General features: G+C 37.8%; 3 protein-coding genes across 3 annotated transcripts; 1 reads left to right on the top strand and 2 right to left on the bottom strand.

Moving 5' to 3' along the window:
* Nucleotides 1-7: 7 nt before the first annotated feature.
* scnm1 (sodium channel modifier 1) lies at nucleotides 8-4403 on the bottom strand. The gene is made up of 8 exons (XM_079240684.1): nucleotides 4262-4403; nucleotides 3994-4064; nucleotides 3823-3911; nucleotides 3191-3285; nucleotides 2515-2615; nucleotides 2290-2426; nucleotides 2082-2187; nucleotides 8-1991 (listed from the first exon to the last, which is right to left on the bottom strand). The coding sequence occupies exons 1-8, from the start codon at nucleotides 4310-4312 to the stop codon at nucleotides 1877-1879; spliced, it is 765 nt and encodes a 254-aa protein (XP_079096810.1). The 5' UTR covers nucleotides 4313-4403; the 3' UTR covers nucleotides 8-1876.
* Nucleotides 4404-4750: 347 nt separating this feature from the next.
* On the top strand, nucleotides 4751-10272 carry lysmd1 (LysM, putative peptidoglycan-binding, domain containing 1). Its single transcript, XM_079240222.1, has 3 exons — nucleotides 4751-5212; nucleotides 6551-6855; nucleotides 8738-10272. Exons 1-3 carry the CDS (start codon nucleotides 5033-5035, stop codon nucleotides 8916-8918), a joined length of 666 nt encoding a protein of 221 aa, XP_079096348.1. The 5' UTR covers nucleotides 4751-5032; the 3' UTR covers nucleotides 8919-10272.
* Nucleotides 10273-10560: 288 nt separating this feature from the next.
* On the bottom strand, nucleotides 10561-16508 carry tnfaip8l2b (tumor necrosis factor, alpha-induced protein 8-like 2b). The gene is made up of 3 exons (XM_079240142.1): nucleotides 16342-16508; nucleotides 12012-12335; nucleotides 10561-11303 (listed from the first exon to the last, which is right to left on the bottom strand). The coding sequence occupies exons 2-3, from the start codon at nucleotides 12327-12329 to the stop codon at nucleotides 11061-11063; spliced, it is 561 nt and encodes a 186-aa protein (XP_079096268.1). The 5' UTR covers nucleotides 12330-12335; nucleotides 16342-16508; the 3' UTR covers nucleotides 10561-11060.
* Between the last annotated feature and the right edge of the window lie 1225 nt (nucleotides 16509-17733).

Genomic DNA, 17733 nt, shown 5'->3' with positions numbered 1-17733 from the left:
TTTCATAGTGAACATTATGTGATTGCTTCTCAATAGGACATTTTAAGGATGAACCCTTCATGTGAAGAATCGCGGCACTTTAATCCGTTAAAGCCGCTCCTGATCCACTGACTTCCCCCAAGCACCTGATTTATTTTTACACCCCAACTCTCTTCCCTCCAACCCTGACGCAAAACATAACTTAGCCCACTGAGCTTGAATTACCTCGTTCCAAATATAAGAACAAACTTTAAGAGTGTTGCGCACTCATGGATTTATGAGCAGAAACAGCTGCTAACCTCTGAGGATTCTGACAGTCATGCTTAGGTTTCTTTAACTCCTCATTTCTTCCGTTTCCTACCTGATAATACAGCCACGGGACATTTTGTTGTCTCGTGGTTCAAGCCTTTTAAGCTGTAATAACGTTACTGACATTTGGTTTGTAGAAATGATTAAAAGGTTGGTTTTTGTTACCATGGTTTCCTTTTGCTTCTGATCATTAGCGATAAAATGCGACTACCTTCTCGGATCATAACTGACCTCTGGACTGTCACTTGTGCTGTTGGAGGGAAAGATGCAAAATAAATATCACTGGTACTGAATCTGAACTAAAGGGATTTTATGGAAGTGAAACATATTAAAGATTTTTTAGATATGAAATATTTACTGCACATCACCATGGTGTCACAGGTTGCCAATCTCTTCCAAGTCCTTCTGCTCTCTCCCATTGTCCCATTTTTGCAGAAAAGAACTCTGAACCAACACTTTGCACCAAAAATCTGTTACTTTAACTCCACACCATGACACCAGTTTAAAGGAAAGCTTATAGATATGTCCAGTATCTCAAATGAAAGATGAATAAAAAAGGTTGATAATCATTTAATAAGTGATAAGAAACATTGAAATGAAACATACTTAATCTTTAAATTCTGTGAAAAAGAAAAAATGATTATTTAAATAAAGAGCAACTTCTGAATAAAAGCAAACTATTGATGCAGTACGTTCTGTTAAGAGAACATGCTGGGGGATTACTTTAATTTAAAATAGAAATTATTCGCTAAATTTTTTACACCAAAACAAGAGCACCATATACAGACTTAGAGCCTTTTGGAGGTTATTTTCACTTCTTCAAATGCAAGCAGACTCTGTACGAACTTTGTGCTGGTTTTAAACCCAGTCCTTGTTTCTGCCACAATGGTTGTCAGTCGTGTAGTTTGAGGGATCTGGGGACCACATTAATTCCCCAGATGTTTAACAATATGGCTAATGACTGACTGAATAATTGACATGCCAGCTGTATTTGGAGCAGTATGAGCAGTATGACAGTGAGGTTGTGGGGTTAATGCCAACTTAAATAATGTAGCTTGACTGAACACATCCCAGGCGATTAAAAGAAACTTCAGATGGCTGCTTGGCTTAATTTTTCTAAAAACAAAAATCATAACCACTTAGTTGATTTTGTTTGAATGTTTATTTAAAACAGAAAAATAACAAAGCAAAATCTTAAGCAAAATTTGACAGTCTATATAGGACGATTTAATACAAATATTTACCAGCTTCTTTATGGTGTTCTGTGTGCAACTTCATGTTAGACTTAACTACTTTGTGAAGCTTGACATCAATTTAAAATCAGAATGATGTTTAGCAGAGTAGAGAGCTGAGCTGGTTGTCTGATGCCTCTGGTGGAAAGGGAACTAATTGTTGCATCAAGTGCTAACAATAAAGTCTTGTGACTACATCGTACCCGAAATTCCCAATTCCCTGTTTTACTGACAATGTTTTGCTTGTTGTGCAAAGTCTTCACGCATGGACTTCTAGCTATTTCTAGCAGCATGGTTGCTTTAAAGCGTACCACTGTGGTACAAGTTTATCTGATTATTCACATTTTTTATTCTTCTCAGTCGCTTGTATGTTGGAGAGGGGGGAGTGAAGCAGGTTCCTCCTCATCTGAATCAAACTCCACATTCTCGTCTTTAACCCACTGGCCGTCCCGGTCTTGCAACCATCCATCACTAAGAAATAAATTAAGAAATTAACAAGAAACAATTAATTTAAATCTTATAGTTAGGAAACAAATCAAACTTTACACAAGTGTTTCAAACCTTTTCAGTTTGAGGTAGTGCTCCAGCTCCCTCCTCCTTTGACTTATGGGTTCTGACGCTTGTGTGACTGTAGTCTCCGTCATGTTTTTTGATGAACATGACTCTTCTATAACAACAGACAACAGATCAAACTGACAAAGTATAGCTACCCCTGGGTCTTTAATGATCTAACATTTAAGAACAGAAGTTTTTCAGTAACAGGCCGTACCTGTATGACATTGGGTGGAACTGCTAGTAGAACACATGTCTGAAACTTCAGCTTTCAGACATGCAGATGAAAGTTTGTTGGATGTGTTCCCAGCAGGATGTGAGCTGGTGCATGTTGGTGCTTTCTCACATTTTGTACTTTAAAAGAGTGACAGATTTTCTGTTCAAACAATTCTTTACTTTGGAAGATGATGAAGATAAAAAATTTTTCATTAAATAATCACACCTTGTTTTTCTGTGACAGCTATTATATGGTACCGTCTTCAGTAAAGCATGATGGGTAAGCTTCCGTGTTTGTGCTAATAAAGGAGCTGAACTGGAGGATTCCTGAAATCACAAGATATTTTATGTGCACTTCTCTCAAATGTCCTTATGCTTTTCTACATGCATCATTTCTGTTTTTCTGCAATGGAAAACAGCTTAAACATTGCTTGGCAGGATGTAATTTGTCAGGGTCAAATGGTATTCAGAGAGGCGCCACATAATGCGGTTCACCAGACAGTGACATGGATTAAAAATGTCAGTCAAGGACAGACACTTTGTTCAGCACATTCTGTTTCCCAGGGATGATTCATTCCCCCTCTGTCTAATCCATTATGAGTGATACTCTGTGTTTCCCAACATTCAGATATCATATTTACAGAGTGTGCACACATAAATTTTGCCCTAAAACAATCTGGATAACAGAATCAGGCTTTTATAAGTGGCAAAATTCACTAAGCAACAGGAGTGAGTATTATTATGCAGTATGAACTATTATAAGTAATTCATTTTAATACAACATTTGCAAATTACATTACTTTTTTTAAACTTTTTTTTTTTTCATCCCTTTTTGGTACCTTGCATCCTTAGAAATCTGATAAAATCTGATTCCAAACATAAAACACGGTTAAACTACTAACCTGACATCTGTCTTCAGCCTGGATGTAGTTTTCATGTTGTCTTTTTGCGATTTCGTTCTTCAGCTTTGCTTTTTTGCCATAGAATGCTTTCAGTCCTGAACAAAATAAGTACATGAATACATATGTGAAAAAAATGAAAAAAAAAAAAAAGACAGACACTGTAAGTAATAAAATGACACCATGTGTATTCATAAGCCATCAAAAATTATCTATTTGTGTCATAAAGCACAAAAGTTGTGTAGATATTGGTTTTTTTCCTTGGTTCAATAAATATGGACTGTCCACTGCCTAGAATTTTAATAAACTACTGAACTTGTTCAATCTGATGTATTTTTTTTGTATAAATATAAATTATATAAATATAAATTGTATTTATTTATTTATACATACATACACACACACACATATATATATATATATATATATATATATATATATATATATATATATATATATATATATATAATAATTTATATTCAATATAAATAATTTTTATGAGTATAAATTAACAAGTTCATTACTTATTAGTGTTAAATTATTTAAAGTAAACATATATGGTGCCTGAAATTGCACAATATAATACAAATAAAGATTTTAAAGAAACAAGTGAATGTGTTTTTCATTAGTCTCACCATCCAGGTGCTTTTTCCCTTGTCTGTGGACCGTCAGCATCTCAACTGTATCAAACACAGGCCGGTAGGAACATACAAGGCAAGTGTATCTAGAAAACACACAAATTATTCATTTCATGTTAAATATTTGAAGTAATATTTGTTTCGTACGTATATTTGAGTTAATATCACCTTCCATTTTTCAAAAGAGCAGCCTCATCTTCTGGAATAAAATGGGACAAAAGGTCTGCTACACGCCGTTTCTGAAACAAAATTCAACAAAAATTGAATAGCAGTACTGGGATGTTGTGTTTTTTTGTTGTTTGCTTTTTTTAGTGTCAAAGAAGGATAACATTTCGCTGTTATCTAGCTAGCTAACCGGAAGCTAACTGCAACAACTTGTAAACACAATTAGGTATATTCTAGGAAATAAAAAGAGTATATTAAAATTAAGTGCCACCTTCAAGATATTAAGCTGACTTTTATCGTTTCCTTCCCTTTTAAAAGACATTATTAATACGGCTGATAATTTTTAAAAGGCTCAAAAATAGAAACTTCACGACAACGTCAAGCTAACTCTTGATAGCTATGGTGCGTTCGCTTACCACGGCGTAAATGGAAAATGCATCCCGAGTATTTGAATGTCATACACATACATTTATTATTTAAGTTACGGTGCATATTCCTTACACAATACACATCTAATGTCTAATTTATACTATCGATATAAACAAATGAACTATCGCTGAAAATATAGTTATGTACAAGCTTGAGATATTCCCGCTTATCCCAGCTTTAGTAAACGCAGCATTTGTGACGAATGGGCGGGGCAGTAACTCAGCACGGCAGCCATGGCAACACTGCAGCTGACTGCGTGAGAGACATCAAAACATTTATGTTAAAACTTCTCTGTAACCCCTTCAATATTTTGTTAACAAGAAAGGTAGGCTCAACTTGTGGTTAAGTAAGACTTTTTAAAAAAAAGGCTGCAGAAGAGATTTAAGCACTTTCTGTTTAGGGGACATATAGTAACAGGTTGATACTTTGAGGAGAGAAAGAACGTGCTGCAACATGGATTAAGTCGATAAGTCAACCTGCTGGCTAACTAAACCGCTAGTTTGACACTTAAAGATACATGGTAACTAAATTAAACATATTATTTTATTATGTCACCAATAATAGAGTTTACTGGTAGCCATGTTCAGTTGTTCGTGCGTCTACCAAGCTGAACATGTCTGGGGAACGAGCGGCTTTGCCACCCAGAGGAGGTGGCCTCCTTCGCGGAAGCAGAACAAGGTCTTATGGTAGTTTGATCCGATCTCCGCTTTCTCCTGTTCGCCAAAGACGTATTGAACACATAATTCAGCCTGGAGAGACACTACAAGGTCTGGCCCTGAAGTATGGAGTGTCTGTAAGTATGACTAGTTTCATTTTAGTCATTAAACTGTTTTTGTCGATTCATTTATTATTGTTGCGTTTAAAATGTCAGTTTTCTGTTAAATAGACGTGTAGATTGCCCTTTAAAAGTTGTACAATATTAGATTAATACCTGTTCTTTAGTGTTAATTTTTTTCTTTTGCATGTATTTTTTTAATCTAGTGAATGATCAGCAATATATTTGTTGTTTTTAGTATAGTAGTATCAGGGCCGGATTAAAAGTGCACAGGCCCTTGGGCCCAGAGTTTTTCAGGGGCCCCCTTCCCCACCACAACATTGTGAAAATTGTGAATGATACACTGTGAAACAACATTTCTAACATCTCTCAGCCAATGGTACCAATAGCAATACACTAGACAGTGTGGTGTAACTATCTGGCTTTTATATATTCTATTCTATTCTATTCTATTCTATTCTATTCTATTCTATTCTATTCTGTTCTATTTAATGGTCATTTAGCAGATGCTTTTTTTCCAAAACGACTTACATATGAGTGAGAACAACACAAGCACAAAATCAAACAGTAGAGGATATCATAGGAAGGTGCTAGTGGATTGTTCAGTTGGATGCAGGTCCTTCCATGAAGTGCTCCAGGCTTTTTTTTCATGTCCAAACTGCATGTGTTTGCCCTACAAGTGGACGTGGGCCCCTGGGACTGTGCCCATAATGCCCTTTGGATAATCCAGCCTTGAGTAGCATAATTCCAGGGGAATAAAACTGGAAATGAGTTAACATGCTCAACCCAGTGACCTTTGTGATATTATTTTAATTATACTGTTTATCCAGTTCTTTCTGCATACTTCAGAAAGGCAAAAGTCCAACATGAATAGCTGTTTAAAGTGTGATCCTGCCAATCTTTTGACCCTATTAGCAAAATGTATTACTAGTATTTTAGAATGAAATAAACAGGTATTGATTAGGCCAGTGTTTTTCAACCTTTTTTAAGCCAAGGCACACTTTTTTTCCCACTGAAAACTCACAAGGCACATCACAAACCAAAATGTTTTGTTTGTTTTTTTTTTTTTTTGTTTAAAAAAAGCCCATATTATTAATATAAAGTCCATCTTGTCAAAGTGGCCTTCAATAGAAATAAGATAAACACAACAAAAAGGAATTTTACTATCTTTCACCTGGGCCCTGAATGAACACAAAGCTGCTTTTTAGACCAATCAGGTGAAATTGGATCATTTCTCAGGGCACACCTGATGATCTCTCATGGCACACTACTGTGCCACGGCACAGTGGTTGAAAAACACTGTGGTTGAAACATCATGAAAGCTGTACATCTTACAAAACAAACAATCTTTTTCAGATGGAGCAGATCAAAAGAGCAAACAGGCTGTACACCAACGACTCTATATTCCTGAAGAAATCCCTGTCAATCCCTGTGTTGTCAGACTTGGATGAAACCAGCAATCCAGTGGATTTGTCTGAGGACAGTGCTGACAATGCTTTTGTTCACAACGGGCATGCAAGAAGCTCCTCTGAGAAAAAAGTAGAGGATGGAAGAGAAAGGGCATCAGACCTTACTCCTGTGGACTTCTTGAAGAGGTTGGATGACTTGATAAGTCAGTCTAAGCAGGCTGCTGTCAGAGGATGCCAGGATGGTGAGCAAAGGTACTGCCTGAATGATTGTTCAGACATAGTTGTTCCATGTTTCTTACAGTTTTTTGACCCCAGCTTGCCTCACTAAAACACACTCATAAACAACTTTTAGGCCACCCAGAATAAAAGTTCCAGGTTTAAATTTAACATTGTATTTGTAAATGTGTATTGACCAGGTCGACCACACTTCTGTGATGCTATCTAGGTATGACCTTAAAGGTGACAGGTGAAAACAGCTGACAGCACAGTGAGTTGACCTGGAGGCTCTATTATGCTGTGGAGGCATTTTGCTGTGTGAGTTTGCAGGTTGCACCAGACTTTCTCCCCGTCCTTCATTTCAGTGAGGGTGTTTGTAAAAATTTCTTATTGGGTGACCATCATTGGATCTTTGATGTCCTCTCATCCAAATCCTTTGCTTGCATCAACTTTTCTAAGGATCTGACTGGATATTTTGACGTCTTCTTTCCTCAGCTGCAGGGACTCCTCATACAGACCCCAGTGATCACTCTTGGCTTTCTAGCTGTTGTTTCCTCCATATTTTGAGTATATGCTAGCAGATAAAATGAATAATTACTTTCTTGTCCATCATAATCCACTGCATTAGATCTTATTTTGTCTCGTCTTAGTTGATGCCAGTCACATGACGTGGCTTACTGTAGAGCAGGGGTGTCAAAAGTCTGTTTTCGAAGGCCAGTGTCCTGCAGGTTTTTTATATATCCTTTTTCTGACACACCTGGCTCGCATTAATCACATCCAACAACCAACAAAGTTCTGCACAGTGACTGATTAATTTGAGTTAGGTGTGTTGGAACGGGGATACACGGAAAACTTGCAGGATTGTGCCCCTTCAGCACAGGAGCTGGACACCTCTGATTTTAAGGAAACTAAGGTAACTCAAATGCTTTGAAATTTTATTGTGGTTAGTTATAGCTTAGCAATGCAAGGCTATAGATGGCTAAATCATGAGAGGTTAAATATACCATCAAAGAAAATTCTAAACTGTAAAAAAAAAAAAAAAAAAAATGGACACACAACTGCAGCTGGGCATCTGTCAAAATGTCCAATGACTCATATTTTTCCATTAATTCAAAAGAAAGTTGATCAGGGGATGGCAGATATTTGGGAAATCCTGACTACTTTTTGAGACCACTCATACTTGCTAAAAGAAGCCTGAAAATGTACAACATTATAAGTGATCTGATCACCTTAATTTTGAGAGAAATGACACTTTCAGGTGGACATTTTTTTTATCCAATAGTGATGTGGCATACTTGACTGATACCTCTGTTGGGAACATTTGAAGTGTTGGTCCCTCAATTATCACTTCCAAAGACTACAGGTCCTTTGTGAGAGTTATGTCTTTATTCCTGAGCATCAACCAGAGGTCCTAATAGGTAGTTGGATAAAATCTTTTCGGGGTGTTGTGTTTTTTCTCAGATGTAGGCAATATGAGAAGATTGATTATTGCTGCTGTGGCTGTATGGTATGTGTGTGGCCTTAAGGCACAAGGGATCAGTGTAGTAAAGTCAGTTATGGGGACTGTATGCTATACCAGCAGACCTCGTCATAAAAAGTCATAAAAAAATACTATTAAAAACACCAAGATATGGAATTCTTTCAGAAGAGTGCGTTTCCACCCTTTCAGCATAGTTCAAGTGACTGGATCCTCATTGAAGTGCATTAAAATGGTTCTAGCAGAATGCAGTGGTTACAGTTTTATATCATCTTTCCTTATAACTTATTCCCTCCTTAATTCTTAATGTAGCTGTGAAAATCTTTCTGATGTTTTGCATCTGCATGGTATGTAATCTTGTCTGAGCATTATTCACAGGTTTTGGTAAAATTCTTGAATGTAACCCAAGCTGAACACGTTTTTTTTTTCTTTTCTTGACAGGGTTGTTGCCCTGGAAGCAGCTTGCTCCAGTACAACATCAGATTGGCGACCGCTCACAAGGTCGCAGAGCGTTATATCATCCTCCACAATTCAGCAGAGAACACACGGAGCAGTACCTCTTACTGTCACCAAACTTACCAAGAAACTGAGAGACAAAGAGGATGAGATCTTTGAACTGTGACATCTTCTTTCCTTTGTCTCACTCTGATCATTATTTAGACTTTCACTGAAAGCCATGTTGCAGGGTTTGGATTTCAATACAAAAGAGTATTATAGATGAAAGAAAAGAAAGCAGGTCGTTGTGCTGCTGCGAGTTTAAACATCACACAGCCAATTAATACACATTTTAGAAATGTAGAATTTTAAGATTTTTGTTTTTTTACTGATTGTTCCACATTGTAGCTCTGATTATTTGAGGACACATTGTTGAGATTATGAAAAGCTTAGCAGTTTGTTAAGCAACTTATTTTATTCAGGAAATGAACATGAAATGATAATTTAGGATGCATTCACACCAGAATAGTTCACTGGATTTTGTCTGATTGGTGGCTGAGTCCAGTTGAGGGTGCTGTGTTCTTCTGGACTGAGACTGCGTTCAAGCTGCTCTTTTCAAGTGAATCACACCTTTTAAATAATGTGTTTCACTCTGCAAGAGGCGGCGCTTCACCAAGAATGGGTTAATGCAGAACATCTTCGGTTTCCAGTACAGAACAACTAAATGTGGACCTGCATCTGATCTGAGTGGGGTTGGGTTGATCAGAATTCTTTCAGAACCTCTGCCAAGTTCTTCCATATCTGACTGCGAGGCCATTTCTCCATTTCTGCTGTCCGAGCCACCCATCGCTCCACAGGTGCTTGTTTTGTTTGTGTTTACCCATGAAGTCGCCAAACCCACAATGCACTTTGTTTTGTAGAACACGTCTGTATTAGTTTGCTTAAAGCGAACTGAGTCCGCTTCTTTAATTCAAATCAAGGATTTGTAATAACCCTAAAAAAGTAGACTTTCCAATCAAGTGGACTAGGAGTTGAATAAAACAAGCCGTTGCGCGCTAGTCACATAGTGGTTACCATAGTCATGTATTGTCGCACACCTCAACACATGGTTCATGTGTACATTTTTCTGACTCAACCTTTTGACCGAAAAATTCAGATACATACATTATGTCAGGGGTGTCCAGCCCCGGTCCTCATGGGCTGCTAGCTGAGTCATAAAGCAGACCTTTACAGGCTGTAAGAGCCATTAAGTTGAGTCTTGAATGTTGAAGCGGAAATACATTGAAAATTTCAGAACAGCAGCCTTTAAGGACTGACTTTGGACACCCCTGCATTACGTTCACTGTCAAAATAATGGAACAAAACTGCTCATAAAGGGTTTTTTTCTTGCTGAATAGCCAAATTCAATGAAAACTTTAACAGCGGGGTAGGGTTAGTTTTAAGGTGTTTTGATGTCATTTTTAAAGAGTTTAGCTTGTGACATAATTTAATCTGTGTTTTGTATAGTTTAAAAATAAAAGTTTTGAAGCTATGTCTGCAGACCTTTCCCCAATTATTGCCTACAAAAAAGGAAACTATGAAATGCTATAATAAGATATTTGTTATATAGTGAAAGACCTCTTACCCAATAATATTCAGTGGCTGTACTTTGTACTGAATAGTCAACACATATGCCGAACTTTCATATATGATTCCAGAGACTGCAATCCGGTCTCTGGACTTGTATATAAACATTGATGCCAATTCTTTGTGCTGTAAAGAATAATTGTTGAATAACAATGTATGTTATCAGATCACAGTAATGGTAAGAAAACAAGACCATGGTTGTTTCCTTTATTGCATTATCAATTTCACAAGACTGAAAATAATGCACTGCAGCTGAAGTAAAACTGCATGACCACCAGATGGCAGTGCTGTCCTGCATTGCCATTTTCCCCTCCACAGTCTGTTCATGAGAATTCAGACAATCAGTAGTTTTTCTTAACATGTAAAGATTTGAAATATTCAGCATTGGACAACATTTTATATGCATTTAATAAAAATTAAAAAGTACATATCTGTGGGCGTTCAAGTTTAATTTCCCTTATATTTTCTACAAATCTGTAGAGGAGCCTTTATATTCATATATAAATGTGTCCTTTTTCCAAATTGAAAACTTAAAGAATGACCACATGAGCTTTATTCTCATCCCACATGTTCCTTGTGGGGCAGCTGTCTCACGTTGCCAGTCCTCAGCAGCGGCAAGACGAAAATTTTGCAACAGTATGGAGTCACAGTTGACTCTCCTCATTGATCTCCCAGTGTTTGCTGTATAAGTTTTGTTTTTATGTCATATTGTCCCATCGTCTACCAGTTTGTTGAGTCCTTTACAGATCTTGGTGAGACTGGGTCTGAAGGGACCGTTGGGGTCATACAGTTTGGTCAGCAGCTGAGGGTCAGAGTAATGGTTGAAGACATGGTTGATGCGGCCGTGAGATTTCGGGGTAAGGTGGGTGTTGACCAGTTTTAGCAACAGATCCCTGCAGCTGGATAAAAGATCTTCCATCACCGCCTTGTCAAAGGTAAAGTCCACCTGAGTTAGAGAGAACGTATATTTATGTTAGCAAATTCACCTGAGGAGGAAAACCGTACATAATCTTCTGTATGCAGTTTGTTACTGCCTGTTTACATATAATAAGAAATACAAGCGAGAAGAGTCTGTAGTGTTGTGTGGTCCTACAGTTTTATTAGCATAGCTGTAAATAGCCTAAAAAAAATCTATTTTGATAAATTAAATGGATCTACTGACATATTTTTAGTTTGTTTGATTTAGCTTGTATATGCATTACACAATAATGCACGTTTCATTAAATGGGGACTGCTTGATAACAAATTGTTGTTAAACTGTTGGCGTTTTATTGCTTGTTACATTCAGAGTTCATATCCTCTACAAAATGTTTTACTGGAGTCCTTGTTGTTATTTGTCTCACTCATTTTTTTGTTGAAGCGGGGAGCTGCATCCCCGAATGAGCTACTTATGTCTTTTGTTTCAGAATAAATGAAATTCTTATTCAACCCTTTAGAAAAGACTTGTTCTTTTTAACATCTGGATTTCTAAAGTAACCCTGTGATGGATCTGTCCAGGGAGTACCCCGCCTCGGGCTTAGTAGTAGCTGGGATATGCTCCATCCCCCCTTCCAGCATTGGAATAAGCTGTTATAGACAATGGATTCATGAGTGGATGGATTTCTGAAGCCTGCATACATCATGCACATGAAGTAACTCATTTGTGAAAATGTACCTCATAAAAGCTGATGGCTGTCATGGCCCCTTGGTGGAGCTTTTTCTTGAATTCTTGGGCCATCCCCAGTTCCTCTGTGTTGAAGCGGTTGTTCCTGAAAAGCACACCGATCTTGACTGCAATCTTGACCAGGTCCTTGATGACTTTCTGGGCCTCGCTTTTATTCCCTGTGTACTCTTTGGAGACCCGGTACAGTTCATCCAGAATCTCACTGGTGGTGTCGTCAATGAACATTTGCACAGAGCTTTTGGTGGCCATGCTGCTGAGGATCTTCTTCTGTGCCCTCAAGGCCATGTCCTTGGAGCTGAACGCATCCATGGTTGCCTGTTTTATGAAATACACAAATATTTATAGTTTTAATGACAGTTATGTGAATTCTATAACCATTTAATTGTTTAATGTTAAACATTGCATAGATAAGAGACAGGGTCTTGTTGGGACAAAATATAAAGATTTACAGAAAAAATAAAATGTAGAACAGCTTATTTTCCCACACACTTATTTGTGATTTGACTAAAAGCTTACTGCTCTAAAACCAGCAGTTCCAGTTAAATATTTGGGAGTGTTACATTTCATTCCTTTTTTGTGTTTATTGGGGAATGCAGCCTATGTTCAACTTTCTTATCCAAATTTCCAGTCATAATTTTGACTCTAACATACTTATAAACCCTGTTCAGGTCTGGAATGTTTTACATACAGTCCATCCAAGTATCACCAAACAATTCATATATTTGTCTATTTCATATCTATAAAATACCTTATATCTAAAAATAAATATCAACTAACATCCTTACTATGATAACTTACTGTGGAACGTTTTACATACAGTCCATCCAAGTACCACCAAACAATTCTCACATATATTTGTCTATTTCATATCTATAAAATACCTTATATCTAAAAATAAATATCAACTAACATCCTTCCTATGATAACTTACTATCTTCTCTGAGCATGTGATGTTTTCTTTAAAAAATTTGAAACCTTCCTGAATCGTGTTAGAGTGTTTGTTTTTGTATCTGATATGCACACATGATGCCAAAGGGGAAAAGCACCATAGAGGAGAGTCAACAGAGGATTTTAATTTCTCCGCTGAGATTTAGCCACACCTAGCATCAATCAAAGACAACCCTCTGGGAAGTTACCAGCAGTCATACTGAAAAGCATGAGAACTACAAAGTCATTGCTGTACCTTCATTAGTCGATACCGTTTGAATGGATCTTGTGAATTACATTTAATTGACTCTGAATCTCTAACATGAAGGAAACCAAATTTGAAGTGAAGTACTCAACGAAGAAACCAATATTTATCTTTCCTTCGTCTGATGTATTTATTAGAGAAGCTTAAAAGACTAAATAAGAAAATACTGCTTCACGTGTACATGAAGAGTATCAGAGTCTTTGTAGAATACTTATGCTAAACAGATAAGTCTTAAGCACAACTCCAGTTCCAGAAATGCAACAGCTTAAATCTAAGTCATAATACTTAGCTTCTACTTTACCTTAATCCAAAAAGTGTGTGATGCATGAGACAGACTCAGCAAAGAAATACAGTATCTTTAGCAAACATCCGTGCCACTGAGATAGCCGTGTCCTTGCCCTCTTCCTGTGCACTTTTTTTTTTTTTTTACTCTCACGTGTAGAAACTTATATGCAAAAAGGTTTGAAGCTCTGAAGACTGTCTCTGAATATCTTTAAGTGCAATCTTCTCCACTGAATCCCACTTCTGGCCTGTACAGACAAGTGTTTGAGGGTAGCATGTAAACTGCATAGCTGAGGCAGGCCCATGCGTGCTGTAAATACGTTGCATCAGGTGAAAGGCAAGAATGTAAGCATCCTGCACCCAGTTGCTACCTTAGTTACTGTCTTTTAAGTCAAACATTAGCTTCTCATCAGATGCAGTTATTGTGATTTCCATGCATTGTTGTGATGTACTTCTCTTGTTTCTGTTAGTGCTCATGAGATGGTGTTATTTAAGAGATGATGCTGTCGGTGCCAGTCAGCAATGAGACCAAATGACTGGACCATTCAGTGACACATGAGGAAGTGAGACAGTTACATTAAAAGTCTATTTAAATGATAATTACACACAGATAGACCTCCACTCCCCTGGCATAACATTCATTAAGAGCAAACAGGCACTATTAAAGGAAGTCTCTGTAGGTTCCATCGTACTTGCACAACCATTCATTTTGAACAAGTGTCACTTTTCTTATGGCTGACTTTGTTACAAAAAGCTGTAGGTTCCCTGTAGGGAATAACGTTCATTAGATTAATTTCCCTTAACAGTGATAATGGAAGTGGAGCAGTGTGATAGCTATTTCAGATTCATGCTGCAGTATCATTTATTTGCTAAAAACACTACAGGGATTTGAGGACAGAGGTCAGTCATCAGGCAGTATACCACACAGTGAAATTCCCCCAGCCGAGTCGGCGTGTTGCTTTCCTTTTTCTGTACCAACACAGGTTTTTTTTTTTTTTAAGCAGCTCTGTTGAGGCAGGGGGGCTCGAGGCTATTTAGTGAGAATTGAAACATTTCTGTGTTGCAGCAGCAGATTGCCATTAAACCCTTTTCTGTAATGGACATCGTTTAGTCACTCAATGTTGAGCTGCAATTTGTTGGTACAATTGGATGGAGAAGGGCCTCTGAGCATTTATCAGTTTGCTGTTGACATCCACCAGGGAGTGACTGCGTTACTTGTTCAAGTGTTTGTTTCCCTCCCAAATGCCTGCTGGAATTGATGTGCAACCGTGTCTAGTGCTGCAGGGAAAAAAAACAAAAAGCAAAGCTTGATGTGTCACACACACACAGAGGGTTACTGTAACAGCCGGTCAGTGAGGAATCTTTGAAGGCTGGGTTAATACACAGTCAAAGAGAGAGTTCTGACTGGTGGAGCGATCTGTGTAAGCAGTAGAGGTAAATATTTAGCATTCCTCAGATGTCTCCAACCATTGAGTTGCAGTGTTTGCCTTCATGTATGAACTTGTTTACATGTGTATGCAAATACTTAACAATTGTTTATGGTTGTTTTTGCATGTCGATTTTTGTGAATTCTAGAAAAACACATTTTGTTAAAAAATATACTTGTCAGTCCAGCAGTTTGTGTTTATGAAGATGACTTCTCTCACCAGGAGCAGAGACCCTTTTGGTTGAGCTGATTAAAATGTGTTTAGTACAATCGTCAAGACTCCAGGAGGACCCTGTTAGCTTGGACCTTGTCAGGTTGGCCTGGACTCGACTGAAGCTTGTGAGACTGCAATTGCAGACACTTTTATTTGTTCAAAGTCATTAAATAGACTGAACAATGAGAATATTCCAGGAAAAGCACACAGGCCGTGCCATTCAATCAGATAGAAACAGCCAGACTCACTTTGGAAGGTGTATCACTGTGCTAGCATTAGCCCTGCCATTAAAAAACAGATAAATATAAAAATAGAAACTTCAGAGAAGACAAAACAGCTATAAAGATACAGCATGTGTACAGGTCTTTGGTGTTACTCAGCAACCATTTCTGAAAGATAAGTATTTTACCACAGAAACGTCACTTCCGTTGAGCTGTTGAGCAGAAGGCTGTACTTTGAGATCTTTTTCCCACTTTAGTTCTTGTGCAACTCGCTCTGAAGTTATTGTGCCTCAGCTGCGTTTTGAAATATTTGTGCAAACTTGAGTAAATGGCCACATTCAGCCTTGGGGGGTCATGTTCATGACCTTTGATAATACATGATTTAAATAAAACTATCTTTGTAAGTTAGCAAGCAGGAAAGAGTTTTGAAATCATTTAAAATATATTGCAGTTTCTCTTTCAACATTGCACAACTGATTCCAGTCTGTCACACATCTGTCTGAAAGGGGAAGTGAAATACAGCAGTTTGCTTATTGTTGAGGATTCATTAGCAAAGACTCTAAACTAGTAGTAATTCCTTGTTTTTACACTGCAGAGTGAGTAACTTTGCAACTATCTCTGGCTTGGTCTTAGTCTGCTACAAATCAAAGTGGGCCGGTGAAGACGGGAAAGTCCGCTACTTCAAAACTTGACTTGAGCAATTCCCAGCCTGTGCAAACAAAAAAAATGTGAGCTCTACATTTGTCTGTCACCGTACTTGTTGCAGCATGACGATGAGTGTTCCTATGTCTGAACTTGTGTTCAAGATGGGGAAGTAGAGAGAAGTCACTCAGTTTCCAATCAACCCTCGACTCTTACTGTCTGCTTGGCGTCAACGATGATCAGTTTGTCCAAACGGAAAATATAGAGCAATAACATGTATGTCGCACTACTAACTTGTCTTGTTTTTACTAGTGCAGCACATGAATGTAGCAGAAGTGTCTTACCTGAGTGTTTGCTGAGTCCTCCTCCCTCCTGTTTTTTGTCTCTCTCCCTCTGCACTGTTAATCAGGTTGACAACACAGGCTGTTTAATTTAACAAGATCCCTTCATTTTCCCAAGAACCAAAGGAAAACCCATTAAAGCAGCCCTCTGTCAGTGCTCACCACCCTTTCTTAAGATAACGTTGAGTTTTACTTCCTTGAGGAACTAAATTGCTATGACACACCCCTCAGCGTGTGTTTGAATGTCTCTCTTTCTCCCTCTCTTTCTCGCTCTACCCTATCTTGTGTGTTTCCCTTTGAAATTCAAATTCAGACGCTTCCAAACCTGTATTTCCCACTACACTGTGCCACTCTCTATGAATCTGTCTCCCTGCTGTCCTCTGTATTGCTGACGTTGTGCCTCTGCTTGTTCTGACGAGTGAAAAACCCAGAAAGAATTTAACAATAATCCAGTGATACAACCAGCTGAAAGGGGAGCGGCTTAACCCCTTTATGTGTGCTCACCTTTGCTGGAATGCAACTCCTGCCAGTGCTGTTTAATCGCCACATCCCTCCCTATGCATCTCTCATTCAGGCAAAAATCAAAACAAATAGTTGTTTTGTACTTTGACAGCCGATCTATTGGATTCATCTGAATAAAAGTTTAGTTATTTCAAAATGAGAATATACATATGCATAAAAAGTTTGACCTCCTGCACTTTTGTTTCTTACTTTATGTATGTAATGCAATGTTTAGGTGATGAATAAGTCTGTTGATTATATAACTAGGTAGGTCAATGTGTGATGTTTAAGTGTTGGGAATTGATGTTGGTTGTGTGTGTGTGTGTGTGTGTGTGTGTGTGTGTGTGTGTGTGTGTGTGTGTTTGTGTTTGAGTGTGTGAAAGGGAGGGGCTGATGAATTTTCTTTGTTTTATATTGTGTAAAGCACTTTGTGTTACATTTTATTGGAGGAAAAGTGCTTTATAAATAAAGTTTGATTTGATTAAGGTAAGGTACGTAAATGAATCTGAACATTTGGTGGTTTATTTATGGTTCAGACACTTCTTTGGGGATTTTTTTTAAGTTGTTGGAGAACAGCATGCTCTGAATTAATACTTAAACATTGAACGCTTCATAACTTGAGAGAAAGTCAAATTAAGTTCACCTGTAAAGGTTATAATACATTTTAGGTTCATTCGGACATCATTCGACAAGCTGAATATCTTTGCATTTTTGTGAGTAGTGTGTTTCTGCTTTGCTTTTTCTTTTTTTCAACATTACTTTTTTTCGCTCAACCAAAACCATACTTGCTGGACCAGTTGTGAAGCTCTTAAAAAAAAACACAAAAAGACCCAAGTTGAGAATGAAACGCTCATGGATATAAAGTATGGGTGTTTACTGCGGCCAAACTTGGTC

This window comes from Telmatherina bonti, assembly GCF_933228915.1.
Source record: "Telmatherina bonti genome assembly, chromosome: 5".
In the NCBI taxonomy this organism is placed as follows: Eukaryota; Metazoa; Chordata; class Actinopteri; order Atheriniformes; family Telmatherinidae; genus Telmatherina; species Telmatherina bonti.
The sequence above is the reverse complement of the archived record's forward strand: the minus strand, read 5'-3'. Positions and strand labels throughout refer to the sequence as shown.